Below are 16,594 nucleotides of genomic sequence, written 5' to 3' on the forward strand. Positions count from 1 at the left end.
TGAAGTATTCGCACTTGATCTTAGCCAAAAGGCTGAGAAGCGATAGAGTCAAGTATTCAAAAAGGGAATCTTCCCTTGCCACTAAGAATTACATAATTTTTCAGTTGGAAGAATTCTTAAAAGTGCAGTTGCTCACTTAGGATAAAAACTTTTTGTTCACCTTTCTTACCAAATTATGGCCCTGCAAATTATAGCCAATGCTGCGTGGAATAATTTTAAATATTAAGGATTTTTATAATGGGGTTTTATTATATCTAAAACCCAGATTAATCCAGTGACTTTCTGTCAGAGAGCTACTTTTAGTTAAAACTTCTTCAAAACGTCTTAGTTAATAGCAAAATTCTTAATTCTTAATTATGCAAATTTCTTAAGCAAATTCTTAATTAAGCAGAATTGTTAATTAAGCAATATTCTTAATGTTAACTCTCCAGCAAACTGGAGAGAGTGGGTATGGAGAGAGGGTGAGACTCCCGAAGGCTTAACTTTCTGTATCTCCATACTTTTTTACAGCAGAATGCAGATTTTTAAAAAATACAATATTTTTTAAATCAGCAAAACCTTCACATTTTTATTTTCATGAAAAAAAGAAGACATGGTAAGTCTTTGATTTATATCTTCCAGTTGTTTAGAACATGGATATTTACAATTTGTACTAGAGTTCCCAAAATTATTGTTAGCTTATAATTTAGTATGGAAAAATGTTATCACAAGCATCATCTCCTTCAAATTAATTGAACTCATCCCCATACCCTAACCACCTTCTTGATAGTTTCCTTGACACAGCATTGCTACAGATAGGGTCCACATATGCCAAGGAAACATTGAGTGTCAGGGTAGCTTCCAGGCTCATTCAAAGTGTGTGCCTTTATTTCTTCCCTTGCATCCTTAATATTTAAGATGTTTGAAAATACAGCATTAATTGTGGTAGATTCCATCCCTACATCCAATCATCAGCAAACGCTGTATGCTTTACCTTCAACTCTTTTAACAGCTTCCCAGCTGCTCCCATGGGCTCGGATTTCACTCTTTCCTCCTTACAGCCTAGTCGCCACCCAGTAATCAAGTGAGGTGTTGTTTTTTGTTTTAAAGATTTTATTTATTTATCTGAGAGAGAGAGAGTGAGAGAGCATGAGAGGGGAAGGGGTCAGAGGGAGAAGCAGACTCCCCGCATAGCTAGGAGCCCAATGCGGGACTCCACCCGGGGACTCGGGATCATGACTTGAGCCGAAGGCAGTGGCTTAACCAGCTGAGCCACCCAGGTGCCTAAGAGAAATTTTTTTTGAAGAGTAAGTCTGATCAATCTGATCAAGGCATGTCTGTCTGTCCCTTTATCACTCACAATAAAATTGGGTCCTCACAAGGGTGATTTGCTTGTTTCATTTGCTGGGTACTTCAATTTCAACTCCTATCACTCTCTCCCGGGCTCCCTGGACTCCATTCACACCAGCCGCCTCTGCTTTGCTTTACACACATTGACTCTGCTCCCATTTCAGGCTCTGCCTTTGCAGTACTCTAAGCCTAGAACATTCTTTCCCAGATCTCTCTGTACTAATGCTCTCCCTTTTCATTCAGATCTCTGGTCAATTATCCCTTCTCAGAGGTCTTCCTTAACCTAAACCCCATATTATAGTAGTACCCCCTTCACTCACTATCCCTTTATCCATGCTTTCACATAACACTAGATATATTTTTAAGATGCATTTTATATAATCATATATTTGTCAATTGTCAGTCTTCCATCATTAAAAGAGAAATCGCCAAGAGTAGGGACTTTGTTCTTACTACTGGATTGGAAGGGTGTAGGACAACACCTGACATAAAACTAGGCATTTACCAATCATGTGAATGAATCTTTCATTTACATTCCTAAGCACTTTTTGCTTCACTTAGTTTTCCTCTCTTTTACTACTATTACAATTCCACCCAGGCTTTTAAGCAAAGATGCTTTTTATAAGTGGATACATGTTAATCATCATTACGAGGGATTGCTATAGGGGTCACTGTTTATTTATTTTAAATGTTTTATTTGACAGGGCGGGTGAGAGAGCACAAGCAGACAGAGTAGTAGAGGGAGAGGCAAAAGCGGGGAGCCTGATGTGGGTCTCAATTCCAGGACCCTGAGATCATGACCTGAGTTGATGGCAGATGCTTAATCATCTGAGCCACCCAGGCACCTCAGGGGTCACTGTGTTTAACGCCTAGGGAAAGTGGACACTTCAAGCAAGTCCCAAAGTGAATCCTACCAAGAGTCTCTGTGCGCAGAAAAAGCAGCTGGGGAGGAGATGGGATCAAGGGCAGAGCTCATAGGAAGAGAGGGAATGAGGTTTTGTTTAGGGGTCCTGAATCGGACTGGTGCTGTCAGTGTAATTAATCCCATTCTGTAGTCTCACGGACCAGCTTATCCCCCACCCTGCCACCTCCCACCCAAGCAGTAAAAATACATTTTACACTTTACAGTTCTAGACTTATTAAACAATTAAAGACTTTTTCTTAGCAAATCAAACTTCAAGGCTGACTTTATTCTCTCCTCTTATTTTTATTATTGAATAAATTAATTTTCCCTGCAATATGAGCAGGGTTTTTTCCCCCCCTGTTGTCATGACATTATATGCTTTGATCCAGGTGATTATTTTCTTGCAATGGAGGGTGGGTAGAGAAAAAAAAAAAAAAATCCCATGCTGGGATGATGCATGTGGATGAGCTCGCTGAAATACTTTTTCCTTTTTGCCTTACAGTCTCTTTGCCCACGTCCAGTTCAGAGGATGCTAATATAAACCTTGCCCACCTCTCTCAGCCCATCTTTCTTACTCAGACAGTTCCCCAGCAGCTTTCTGATGGGCACACACTCTTCCGTTTCCAGGACAAACTGTGCCACGGCCTTCTGTCCTGGCAACTGGCCCCGCACGGTCTCACTTTTGACACTGTCCAGGACTACTCCTCTGATGTCTTTGGGCTTACCTGGCACCCCAAAGATGATAAACAGGCCCAGTCAGTCATCTCCTATCAAGTGACAGAATTCTTCAAGCTTATCAAATCGACTTCTCTTCCTGGAAGACCCCCCTGCCCTGGATTCTGGAGGGGACATGTCACAGGGCTGAGATGCCACAGGAGGGAGGGAAGACATCTGCAGAGTTTGCACTGCCAGCTGAAGCCTGAACTGTTTGTCGGCTCCCCAGAAAGTCCAAATCCAGTCTGCCCCGAACAGTACAGCTTGGTGCTTGGTCTTCTTGGTGGTGGTCATTCATCCACTCCCTTGTCTTGGCAGAAAGTGATGAAGTGGATTAAGAAGATCTCGTTCAGAGTGTTGGAAGCTGGGCACAGATTGCTCAGAGGATCTTCGAATCCAAGATACTCCCTCACTTTCCGAGCTGCATGGACTATAGCCTCGCTGACAACCTCACAGATGCTGGAATCCTCTTTGCTGTCCTTCGGAGGCAACTGTTGCGATGAGTTTTGCCCCATATTTCCTCTGCACCTGATCAATACTGCTTCCGGAGATCGAACGTATGAAGCTCATGCAGAATGACTTCTTCGGAGAAGTTTTACGGTGTTTTACAGTGAAGTCATGTCTGGTAATGCAGTCCCAGTTTTCTGACTCAGCATTGACGTGGCGTAGCTGAGCACATAGACACACAGCTAAACAAACATGCCCGGTCTCTCTGTTTGCCAATGAGGTGTGTTGTATTCACACATTCCTGCTGGTTTATTAAGTTAGAGATGATTAACTCTCACCAAAACATCTGTTCTTCTCTAGCGATGTTCACTCCACTTCTAATATTGGGCAATCTCTTCCAAGATAGGTTTCCGCTTTTCAAATTTTACTTAAAGACAGTATTTAGTTCTTTAAAGGAATATACATCTCCTTCTAAAACAAACTTCTTCAACTTTGATGGCGAGTCATTTCCCTTTGCTTTTCTAATAACCCCTCTGCTAGGATTCCTTACGCCCCACCCAGTCCAGCTGCCTATTTCCTTTTGTACAGAAATTCCTCAGAGCCCTCAAATTTCTACCTGTCGATATATGCTATAACCCTCCCCCATGAAATTTATGGGAGTTTACAAATGATAAAGCATCTGTGTCACTGTTCTAATAGGTCAGAAATAAAGCCTACTGGGTATTCTGCACAAAGGAAAATAAAGTCACAGAGCATAAAAACAGGAGACAATTATCAACTGACTTTATTTCTTTTCATATGTTAAAACCAGCAGTGCACAATGTTTTGTAAATAAAATATATCTCATCAAAAAAATATTTAACTTTATCACATATCATCAGTTATGTTACACTGCCCTGAATAAAGAATATTTGGCATCTCTAACAGTCTTCTGGCATATTTTTTTTAACCAGGTTTGAATAAGAAATTGTTTTTCAAATGGTGACATATGTTCACATTAAAAACAATACTAGTATGTAAGAGTCCAATACAGTTACCAGACAATGAATAGTAGAGAGTAAAGGATTATTATTAGCATCAGATCATTTTAGTCACGAATAAACAGTAATTTGGTATTATAGGCCCTTGCTGAAAAGCTTGGTAACCTGCTAAGAACTTGCAAGATCACACCACTGATATTCAAATAGAATTTATAAGCAAATCCATGGGCACATACTGAACTGCCTCTCCCCACACCAATTTGTGACGTGTCTTTACCATGTTGGCTATCGTGGGAAGTGTAGTAGTGAATAAAAAATGGGTTATTTTTTCAACTACCCCTAAAAATAATGATAAACACAGTAAGTTTTTGCCACCGCTATTTCCTTTAGAAATAAATGTCATCTGGGCCCTGTGCTAAAAACATGAATTACGTTTTCTCATCAATATATAGCCATTCTAAAACTCATTGTGCAGCCTCAGCGTTACTGAACTCTGAGACGAAATGTTCAGATGCATATTCAGCTTAACAAAATCCCATCCACTGATAGCCCGAGAAATATACAATTAATAACAGTAGGTAGATGGTTAGTATTTTGATGTCATGAGATACTCAGCAAGAAGGAAAATAAGCAGCTTAATACTGTGAAGGTTTTTGTTTGGGTCTGATTTCTTCAGAAATTTCTACAAATTTGGGGGGGAACTTCTGAATTCATTTGAGTTAATAGTATTCAAATGTCCCTGGTGTTCTTCCTTTTGAGGCTAAAGGATCCAAGATGAAGGCTGAAACTTTCAACTCTTCAACAATTAACTGGGTGATGTGTCATCAGAGAAGGGGCATTTCATATACCCTAATTTAGTTGGGATGATCAATATTAACTCATTTTTAATATCATTAAAATTCAGCTGGGAGAAGGAGAGATCATCCCAACCTTTCGAGGACCACTTGGTATATGACTGTTTGGAGCACTGCATTTGCTTTTCATCATCTCCTGTATGTCACAAAATAAAAGTTCTATTTTCTATGTACTAAATATATACACGTATTTAGAAAAATATATAAAATAGGACAAGAGGTGGCAAGTGGAGGTGGCCGCTGGCATTTAGCAGGCACGTGGAACACTTGAGGAAATTCCACATACGGATTTTGAAAGCATGTGATGTCCTATGCTGACAGCTACAGTGTTGTCACACTGACGTGACGAGATCATCCACGCACTGCTTCCTGATCCCCAAATCCTGGGTACTGTTGAATGGGAACGTGAAACGCTACAGTAAAACACTCATATTAAATGCAACACTTTAAATATATCACAGATTTTTACATTAAATAGAGGACAGACCACTACACTCTCATTCACCAGTGTCTCATTTTTCATGGCGTCTTCGGAATAGGCACACGCTGTCCCCCGCAACCCAGGACTCCGTGTCCATTTCCGAGAAGGTGGAATGATCAATTGTATATAATCTGTTGTTTGTTCTAGATTCTTTGAGTTGTTTGAAAAATCAGGTGGAGGAAAGCCAAGGGGCTCCTCATGCTCGTCCAAGTGCTCAGATTAAACACTGAAGTCCTCGTCAGTGATGCTGGCACTGGGGAAACGGGCGGCAAAATCCCGAAACATGTCGTCCTCCTTTAACTTGCGCTGGAAAACAAGGGGATGGGGTCATGAAACAGGAAGCAGGAGCTCGGCACGACACTCGCTCCGTTAAAACATGCAGTCCTTTGGGGTTATTTTAAATATCTTTTTAGAATAACAATTTTATTTTAAACTTCTTCTCATTTTTAAAGATTTTATTTTTAAGTAATCTCTACCCCCAACGTAGGGCTCGAAGTCACAACCCCATCAAGAATCGCACGCTCCACCAACGGAGCCAGCCAGGTGCCCCTGTAGAATAACATTTTAACTTCGTTTTACAGACTTACCGTTAGATTGTTGATGCCTTCGGTGAACACCCGTATCTGTCTCACTGTGTCTTCTGAATCCTCCATCTGTAAAGAACACACCCATCATGTGACCTACTCGGTTGCATCATTTCAAAGAAAGGACAGCAAAATGAGAAGTCGAAGAAGAAATAATGCAAGTGATATGAAACGGGCTGGGAGCAACAGAACACTTCTGGGGATACCTCCTTTCGTTACAGCAACCAGAGGCTAAGAATGAGCCAAAATGTCCCTTTACTGGCACCTCTAGCCTAATGCTCTGATATTGACAATGACATCAAAGGATTGGTGACTAGGGGGCAATACTCAAATCCAGGACTTTGCATTGAAAAAGACTACATGAGCTGTGTATTTCCACTTGACTTAATACACAGATTTCCATAACCCAGAGACAGTATAACATCAGTGAGCAGCCCAGCCTGGCAGCTTGGAAGCCCAGGTCTTCAAGCTGCTCTTCTATCTCAGGTGAGTTACTCAGCCTCTCCGTGCCTCGGTTTCCTTCCCCCTACACTGAGGATGACAAGGCTCTGTCAGTGAAAGCTGACATACGTTAACTGCTGAGGATAGTGCCTGGGACATAGCAAGCAACTGGGAAGCTATTGACTATTATTTTCTTATTATATTTTCAGATATTAGAGAAAAAACTGATTAGTAGACACAGTGCATCAAGTTTCCATTTAGTGTTTCATGGCTGGAGGAACTTGAAAGAAAACAGGCATGTCCTATTGCCTTTACCTGCTCCAACCAGTCCAAATCATCTTCGTCATACAGACGCGTGTCCAATCCAGGTTTAAATCCCTTCTTAGAGGTACTTCCTGATGGATGTCCCAGTTCCATAGGACAAATATATTTTTCCCTATCTTCCTGTCTCTTCCTTCTCAGTTTCCAAAAATTGCCGAAGGTAAGTTTCCTTGGCTTTAAAAGAAAAGCAAACATCCAGGGATTTAATAAAACTCATATGGCAGAGAATTGAGAATATGCATGATTCAAATATTCACTCCATTTACAGAGAAAAGCAATTGGATGATTAAATTGGTGTGACAAAAATAAAAGCACCCTGTGTGTGTATGATTGATGTGCCCAAATATAATAAATGATCCAGATTATGAATCTCAGAAGATTAAGCTTATTCTACTTATTCACCCCAATTAGCTGCGCAGTCGCGGTGATACGCAAAAAAATGCCAAGAGCCTTAGTTTTTGATTAAACAGGACTTAATGCAATGATATTTCTCAGGGATGAATCCAGTTTTGCAAGGTTTTCCCATCTCAGATCAGGAAAAGAGAATGGTCCTAACTGTGTTTTCTTTTTTCTTTTTTTTTTTTTAAAGATTTTATTTATTTATTTGACAGAGAGAAATCACAAGTAGATGGAGAGGCAGGAGAGAGGGAAGCAGGCTCTCCGCTGAGCAGAGCGCCCGATGCGGGACTCGATCCCAGGACTCTGAGATCATGACCTGAGCTGAAGGCAGCGGCTTAACCCACTGAGCCACCCAGGCGCCCCTAACTGTGTTTTCTTTTCAGGGGAAGCTATGATTATCCTGTATGCCGGCTATGCTTCCATAACAGAACTGAGGTTGCTAAAGGAATCCTCGCTTGTTTGGAGAGAGAATTTCTAATGATACTTGGAAGAGAAACTCCATCTGAGTCACTGCATAGTCCCTGAGACTATCAGTTCAGCAGACGGTGATCAGGCTGATGGTGAGAATTTAAATAGAACAGAGTCTTTGAGAAGTTTCAAATCTGGCAGATCTCTTAAGAGAGAAAGGGAGCTAATGAGAAAGTGTCAGGCAGGTAGAGGAGGTAAGAGAGCGAGAAATATCTATATTTCTATATATAAAGAAATTAGTACAAATTTGCAGAAGAGCTGATAAACTCCATCTCCACATTAAGTTGGTTGAGATAACAGACTCATAAGAGTTCACAGAGAAATGATTAAAAAGAAGAAAATGTAATCTGAATTTGGTATGACCCATGAATCTGGGTATACCCAGAAACAGCCATTCTCTGTTGGTCTACCTTGAGTCATTTCTTAAGTATCTTTTTCTAACTTGCAAGATTGGTTCATTGCAAGCCAGACAAGTTGAATCTGTGTGAGAAATCTTCCTCTTCTGCTGGATTTATCCATAGAACAACTGCAATCAATGTTTGAGCCCAAGTCATGGACTCTGCATTGGCAATACATTGACTGCATCCCAATGTCATCCTCTTCATCACTGTTAACTCTAATAGAATAAATGTGAGCAAAGGTTCCCCCAGAAAGACACTTGCAAAAATGCATTTTCTTAATTACTCTTAAAGATGCACAGACCATTAACCCATCCACAAGACTCAGGAAACTCCAGAAAATGGGACAGTCAGGTCAAAACCAAGCCCCAGCTTTAGTTTTTGCTTTAACCAGTTATTAGAAGACAGAAGCCTAAACCAACCTTCACTTTGGCCTTGGCTGTCAGGAGTACATAATCTGGTAACTCCATGGCATCACGCTTTTGGTGCTGGGCCTCGGCCCCGATCAGAAGGTTGAAATGAGTAGCCAAATGTCTTCGCAAGAGGGTCTTACTTGGTGGGATGTTCAATAGCTGAGCCATTGTTTCTACATTAAAACGAGGTTCTAGAACCTATAAAAAAAAAAAGTCATTTAAGGCACTGTGTATCATGCATGTCTGCCCTGCGCTTTGTAATTGGCAAAGTTCCTTCATTTAGTCATCACCAATGATCCCGCAAAAGCCCAGAGAGAGACCGAGCATGGACTTTGATTTTCAAGCTATAGATCTTTATTTTGCCTAAGCCAGTGAGAAGTAGAGCCGTTCCCAACATCTATGCATTCCAAAGTTAGGGCTTGTAGCTCCCCAAAGTGGAGCCTTTGGAAGGCGACTCCTTATATCACTGTGCAGAAATAGAATCTGGATGTGGCAGGTGTTTCACGCCTTTGGTGCTGCGCCTCACATGAGAACCAGTGGCCAGATGGTCACAGAAGATAAGAGACAATGGATTGAAATCTGATCTAACCCTACATGATACAAATACATGATGGGGAAAAATACTCGGAAAGTAAAGACTCCCTAGAAATGGTTACAGGAGGGCTCAGTTTGATGGTGCTAGGATTATGACAAGCAAACTGATAATGTCCTAACTCATTTGACTGATGGAAACAAAATGAGAAGTCAGTTTTTCAATTAAAAGAGAGTTTTACCATGAGCCCACCATGGACACCACTGCCTCTGAGATTGGGGGCATATTCTGCCAGGTCCACGGAGCGCAGCCACTCCATCACCCGGTGATTGGTCCACTGCTGAACTTCGGACGGGGTGACGCTGTTCTGTGAGAACAAACAACCACCAGGAGCTTCAGTCATGAGAGACTGTGGGCTCTGAGAAACACACAGAGGGTTTTGGAGGGGAAGGGGGTAGGGGGTTGGGTGAGCCTGGTGGTGGGTATTAAGGAGGGCACGTATTGCATGGAACACTGGGTGTGGTGCATAAACAATGAAATCTGGAACATTTTATTTTTTATGAAAAAAGTAAAACAAAATAAAAGGAGCGTTAGTCCATTGACTGTGGGATCCCAAACACTCAAACTGCACCTTCTACAAAGTCTGCCTTCTAGAGCACAATTCCCTCAACATCCCACTAAGTATTTACAGAAAAGGTGAAAAGGGGTCTGCTAATCTCAGTTTTGTTTTGAGGCATCCGTGCCAGTGTTCCAAGCTTTTTTCACAAACTCATGAAGCAGTGCTTTAGGAAAACAAGTCTCTAGAGTGATATTTAACTCTGTGGCTTAAGGAGGCAAGAAAATAAGAGACACCTGAGAAAAGGAGGGAGGGAAATTAAAACACAATCTTTGTGGTTACATAGGTAGAGCCATCACATTGGGGGGGGTATAGGAAAATAAAGCCCGATAAGGTAATGAGGCTGGACTTGAGGCTCTGAGGATGGCAGAAGCCTTCCCTGCCGGCCCATGAAGACTCGTGTGTCTGTTTTGCCCGCACAGCTGTCCCGTGCATGGAGAGCGCATGCAGCAGGAATCTCAACCTCAGGTGCTACCTCGTCAGACGGCCGCCTCCGCAGACAGTTCGGTTCAAAGTTATTGATCCTCAGGACCTGGATAGCCCTTTTGATACTGAGATGATGTAGCACACTCACGACCTTCAAAGACAGTAAGTCATCCTGAAAAAAAACAAAACAACAACAACAACAAAAAGAGGAGTTCACTGAGCTGGCCTAGAGCAGGAGGACCTTCTCAGGGAAATTTCAGAAAACAAGTAAAACTAGGAAACCCCTCTACCAACAGGCCTCGAGCGCTTGTATTTTCAAACCCTTTATTTGGTAACAGAACACTTTTTTTCCTGTTCCCAACAAAATCCTCTCCAGGACCCCAAATTAAAAACAACCACCAAAAAATTAGTGTTGTATCAACAGAAGCCAAGTTTCACCTGTTTCTCTTCCGGACACTTTGAAACAGGATCGTGAGACCCCACAGCTCTGTAGAGCACAGTTGGAAAGGAATTGGCTGGGTTACACTTTGATTTGGTGTGATAAAGCAAAGAGTTAAGAGCCCATGATGTTCAGTGAGGACAGCAGAACTAGGTTTGCTGAACTAAGGCACATCACCATTTGGGAGAAAATCAGAAAAGTATCTCTGTTATAGTATTCCCCAAGCCTCAAGGAATCTCTAGTTCTTGATTATTATGCTCTATCCAGCAGAGTCTGTGAATAATTTTGGGAAAATTATGTTGATCGATGAGAAGGTTTTGGTGAGAGTTAAAGAGAAAGGAGACATGAAGAAGTTATTAGTAGCAACATGTATCACCATCAGTTCCTTCCAGGTGTAACTTTCCTGTCTGTGGTTATTGGGAACATTTCAAACATACCAAACACACCAAAACAAATTATTTCAGAAGGTGATGTGGAGGGCAGTGTCAAGATAAGCACCAGTCTATTTCAAAACACACCAAGAAAATAAAACAAGACAAATATCCATTTTAGACACACCTTACTGATAAACACATTTGTTGGTGGTTGGGGGGGGTGATAATCTATTATAGAAATAGTTTTTAAATAAAAATATTGGACAATCAGCTTAAATTCTTAAAGCTACTCAGCAAAATTATTTCCTGAATTTTTTTTGGATCAATTTCTTTAAGGCACTTCCTTATGGTAAGTTAGAAGGCATTCAACACATTTTAATCTAAGATTGAGACACCCATTCAAAACATTTCCACGTGGGTCAGTTTCAACTAATTCAAGTTTTTCAGATTTAAAAAAATCTAAATACGTGATTACAATGTAAATACAATGCAAATTATTTTAGCTTGAGACATTTTTTTTAGAGGGCTGTTTTAAATCAAAACAGATACTATTTTTAGATTTTTTAACAAATCTTTTGTTTTTTTAAAGATTTTTATTTATTTATTTGTCAGAGCAAGATCGCAAGTAGGCAGAGAGGCAGGCAGAGAGAGAGAGGAGGAAGCAGGCTCCCTGCTAAGCAGAGCCCGACGCCGGACTCAATCCCAGGACCCTGAGATCATGACCTGAGCCGAAGGCAGGGGCTTAGCCCACTGAGCCACCCAGGTGCCGCCGCCTTCTTCTTCTTCTTTTTTTTTTTTTTTAAGATTTTATTTATTTATTTGACAGAGAGAGAGAGATCATAAGTGGGAGAGAGGCAGGCATAGAGAGAGAGGGAGAAGCAGGCTCCCTGCTAAACAGAGAGCCTGATGCAGGGCTCGATCCCAGGACCCTGAGATCATGACCTGAGCCGAAGGCAGGGGCTTAACCCACTGAGCCACCCAGGTGCCCCTAAAAAAATCTTTTAGGTAATTTTAATTTACCAAAGAGTTGCCAAAGAAGAGATAATAGTTCCATATATCCTTCACTCAGCTTTCCCTAATGGTTAACACCTTCTATAACCATAATGTAGTCATCAAAACTGAGGAATTAACATAAACAAAAAAATGGTAATTAAAACTACAGACTTTACTCAGATTTCACCAGCTTTTCCACTAGGTCCTTTCTCTATTCCAGGATCCAGCCCAGGATACCATGTTCAAATAGGTATTTTTGTGACTCAGAACTTTTGAGGTCTAATTGTCTAAGATGATTTACTCTTTTATAGTCACAAAATTTATGTGCACTTTTCTTGTGGTTTTAAGCCTGAATCTACTCACGTTCGTGCAGAAGCATACCTACCTAGACAAGCAGGCAAGTATTTACTGAATTTGTTGCAGGCTGAGCTATTAAGAGGAGGAATCTGGAAACATCTTGGGTTCAAACACCCTGTGACTTCTGACTACTTTCTGGCTGTGGAAACTTGGTTGAGCTACCCCATTTCTCAAGTTTCTCATTCCCTCACCTAAACACTGGGGGATAACAAGAATGTCACCTCAAGGCTTGCTGAAACTGGAGTATTCATAGGAGTACGGAGCTTGGAAGAGTGTCTGGCACACAGTATACATGCAATGTGCCACGCGCTCGTGTTATTACAAGCAGGTGCCCACCAAGGTACGGACTTTGGTTCAATGACAGAGAAGAAAATGAATCCCATGAAAGGAACCCCACAATTCTGACATTGAAAAATAAGCTGTTTGAAATTTTCAACAACTTTTTTTTAAAAAAAGATTTATTTGACAGACAGAGATCACAAGTAGGCAGGGAGGCAGGCAGAGAGAGAGAGGAGGAAGCAGGCTCCCTGCTGAGCAGAGAGCCCGATGCGGGGCTCAATCCCAGGACCCTGAGATCATGGTCTGAGCTGAAGGTGGAGGCTTAACGCACTGAGCCACCCAGATGCCCCAAATTTTCAACAAACTTAACGAAGATACTTCTCGGGGTTGGTTCCAGAGCGTAGCTCACAAAAGGCCTTTTAAAGAAAAGAATCTAAAGCAGCAGTGCACTAACAGGACTGCGGAATCTAGAACAAGTTCTCCTGGAAACCGTCTCTTCCACTGTTGTAAAGTCCTTCTACCTCTTAGATGGAAGGATAAAAATACGGAACAGTAATGCAGGAATCAGAGAGTCCACCTCAGCCTACTTCTTGCCTCTGCGATTACTCCCCTAGTGGAACGGGGCTAAAGAGAGAAAGGAGGCAGGTTTTGGGTAACATTCTCCAAAGCAGAAGGGAGGAGAGGAGACGGGTCTCTAGATGTCAGGTCAAAAGGGTGGTCTCTTCTGAGCAGTCACTGCATATAGGAATGTGTAACTCAGAAACCCCCAGGGCTTCGACACTCTACACTCTATTTTTTAAACATCGTTAGGAGAGGGGCGCCTTGGTGGCTCAGGCAGTTAAGTGGCTGCCTTCGGCTCAGGTCATGATCCCAGAGTCCCGGGACCAAACCTCACATCAGGCTCCCTTCTTAGTGAAAGTCTCCTCCTCTCTCTGACCCTCTCCGGGCTCGTGCTCTATCTCACTCTCTCCTTCAAATAAATGAATAAAATCTAAAATAAAATAAAACAAAGCATCTTTATACCATATAATTCGCATATACAATTATGCGAAAATTTACCCCTTCAAAGCATGCACTTCAGGGTCTACATTGTCGAATATACATAAAACCATCTTCCTGGAGAGCTGAGTTTAGATTAGCCTTCATACAGCTTAAATCCAAGTTTTAAATTTCCCAACGATACTGCAATCACCAAATCCTCTGACTTCAACTTAACAGAAACTCTTCTGGCTCTTCTCAAGTTAAGGCAACACCCTGAAACTCTGGTGGAATCATTGTGAAAACAATGTATTTTGCTCACTATTTCTGTGTCTTTCCAGAGAAAAGCAATTTGACACTCCCCTTCCCCAACTCCCAGGAGCCAATCACTTACAAGAGTCATGTAATGGAGCATTCGACCATCTACCCGTCCTTCGTCAAACTGGGTCTTGTACTGGGGGAGACCAATGTCATCCAACCACCCTACAGGAGAGAAATCGGTGTTGTTAGTAAGCCACGCAACACCTGTACTTGTGATTCAAAAGAAAAAGCAGCTTCATTCATTTATTCATTCATTCAGTCAGTCACTCATTTACTCATTCATGAATGAGTGAATTTAAAATCTCTTACTAGTAACCCAGTTGAAATCCAGCTTTCCATGGTTGGTTTCTTCTTCAGACCCCACGGCTTGCAGTGCCAGCTGGAGCTTCTTTCGATGAAGTGAACGCTTAATCCCAAGTTCCTGAAATAATAAGCAGAAACACTGGTTTGACCATTCTGTCACTATGGGCTAGATGCCACTGGCAAAAGATGCCAGCTCCCCCCAAACGAAGCCAGTGTTAAAGACCCGACAATCCTGTTCAGTCAGCATGCCAAGTCAAGTTGGTGAAATGTTGCTGAACAAAAGGCCCCTAGAAAGCCAAGACCACAGCAACTAGTTTAGTGGGATGTTCCATTCCCTAGTAGGCTCCTTCCTCAGCAAGACTGGAATTCTATTCTTTCTGTACAAAAGGTTAAACAATTAGGAAATATGTTAAATAATTTGACGTAAGATGTAGGGCTCTTTCCTTTTCCTTTTGGCAAAGTAAAGTTGAATTGCATACATTACACTGAGAAGTTGGGCCAATGCTAAAGCCTCACAAAGATTCTGAGAAATATGAGCTTAAGGTTTATTATTATGTCTATACAATTATTTCTCATTAAAATAGCCAGTGGCTTACATGTTTCATAAGGAATCATTAAGATCAGGTCCTTCTTGTTAAATCCATGCGATTAAATTAAAAAAAAAAAAGTGTGAAGCAGAAAACACAGTTTTTCAAGAGTACTCACTGGCTCCCCCCACTCCCCTTTCTGGAGTATAAAACAATTCTACAATCATATTCTCTTTCTCAGTAGCCATTGTCTAAACAAAACAGAGAAGCAGTCACCTTCTCCAGATCTTGCTGAGAAGCCTGCAGAAGTGTTTGGCCAGATGCAATCCAGTGCTTGCCTGAATTCACGTAGGACCCCAAGCCCTGCTCCACAAGCCAATCACAAACCTGCTCCTTGGTCCATTTGGCAAATGGCATATCCAAGTCGCTATAAGAAAACGAACAACTGTGTGAAGAACAATTCCAAGCCAGCCCTGTGGCTTCTCAAGGTTGACCAACTTATACTGAATGAATGTAGAAATTCCCTAGTAATGCCCTATTTGACCATGAAAAGCTTACTTTTCAGTCCATGTTTAGGGGAGGTGGTACTGGCATTGAAAGTTACCTCAAAAGGACCACAGCTTTCATTTTCAAATGAAACCACAAAAGATTCAATATGTTTGAGCAAGAAACATATTTGTGGAAGAAAAACAAGTTGAACCAACAAGTCAAGTCACTGTACTAGTTTCAGTCAACGTGGTTTGAAGACTGAATTTCTAAACAGAAAACACTAGGTTAGATGGAAAGAAATCAAGTCTAACTTGAACTGTAGCAGAATTATGGTTTCTCTCCAAATGGTTATCAGTGAGAAGAGCGCAACATGCCATCACTGAGTACAGGGAAACATAATCACAGTAATTTCTGGGTCAAATTTTCTACTTTGACATGTAAATCGTGTTCCTCTTTGGGGGAAAAAAAATGTAGATAAACAAAAATTTTCTTTATTTTTTTTTAAAACAGCACAAGGAGATCCTCTACTGTGTATAAAGAGAACACATGGCAAATGAGACCTTCATGTGTTTGGAGAAAGCCAGGGTTTCCTCCTTGATAAAACCTGTGCCCAGTCTTCTGCGAGGGTAGGAGAGACCATGTTCCAAAGACTAAGTGTAATGGTTTGTGCTAGATGTTTGCCAACCCCATCCTTCTCATGCTCAGTAGGTCAGTACAGTAATTTCAAAACAGCCCTCAATTGTGGTAAGGGTGTAGGAAAAGTTCCTAGAGTCTTAACAGATAAAGCATTACATAGTCCTGATAAATTCAGGATTATTTAATCCTGATTAAATTCCGTTAGAATTTGTGTCTTAATGAATTTATGTAGGTGCGTTCACAGAATCCATTAGTCATTAACGTTCACTGAACAGTTACTATTTACCAGATACTCAACGCATATTAACTCCTTTAATCTTCATAATTAGACTAATTCATACCAGGGGACACGGAGGCGTAGAGTATGGATGTAGTTGCTCAAAGGTCACCCAGGTTACAGGAAGCAGCGAAGCCAGCAATCAGATCCAAGCAGTCTGTCTCTAGAACCTACTCTTAACCGCTATGTTAGCCCATCTCTCTAGAGCTATGCTTTAGAGTACTTGGAGTAACTATTTTCTCAGTCAGATTGAAGTCAAAGAATCATTCTTACACAGATGTTGCTGACACTTTAGCTTTGGTTCCTCCCCTGGC

General features: G+C 41.4%; 1 protein-coding gene and 1 pseudogene across 2 annotated transcripts in view; both read right to left on the reverse strand.

The window, feature by feature from the left end:
- Positions 1-2,709: 2,709 nt before the first annotated feature.
- On the reverse strand, positions 2,710-5,246 carry LOC309868511 (rab15 effector protein pseudogene; annotated as a pseudogene). Its single transcript has one exon. The product of its transcript is annotated as a rab15 effector protein pseudogene (transcript).
- A 3,320-nt stretch (positions 5,247-8,566) lies between these two features.
- Positions 8,567-16,594, reverse strand: part of LOC309868825 (liprin-beta-1-like) — a gene marked incomplete at its 5' end in the record, with an annotated part of 46,012 nt that continues 37,984 nt past the window's right edge. The window contains 6 exons of the mRNA XM_082739010.1: positions 8,567-8,931; positions 9,507-9,632; positions 10,357-10,479; positions 14,122-14,210; positions 14,358-14,469; positions 15,155-15,305. Of these exons, the coding sequence (XP_082595136.1) occupies positions 8,707-8,931; positions 9,507-9,632; positions 10,357-10,479; positions 14,122-14,210; positions 14,358-14,469; positions 15,155-15,305 (826 nt within the window). The 3' untranslated portion in view covers positions 8,567-8,706. The remainder of the gene's footprint in view (positions 8,932-9,506; positions 9,633-10,356; positions 10,480-14,121; positions 14,211-14,357; positions 14,470-15,154; positions 15,306-16,594) is intronic.

The sequence above is a fragment of the Mustela nivalis genome (assembly GCF_964662115.1).
Source record: "Mustela nivalis genome assembly, chromosome: 7".
Classification (NCBI taxonomy): domain Eukaryota; kingdom Metazoa; phylum Chordata; class Mammalia; order Carnivora; family Mustelidae; genus Mustela; species Mustela nivalis.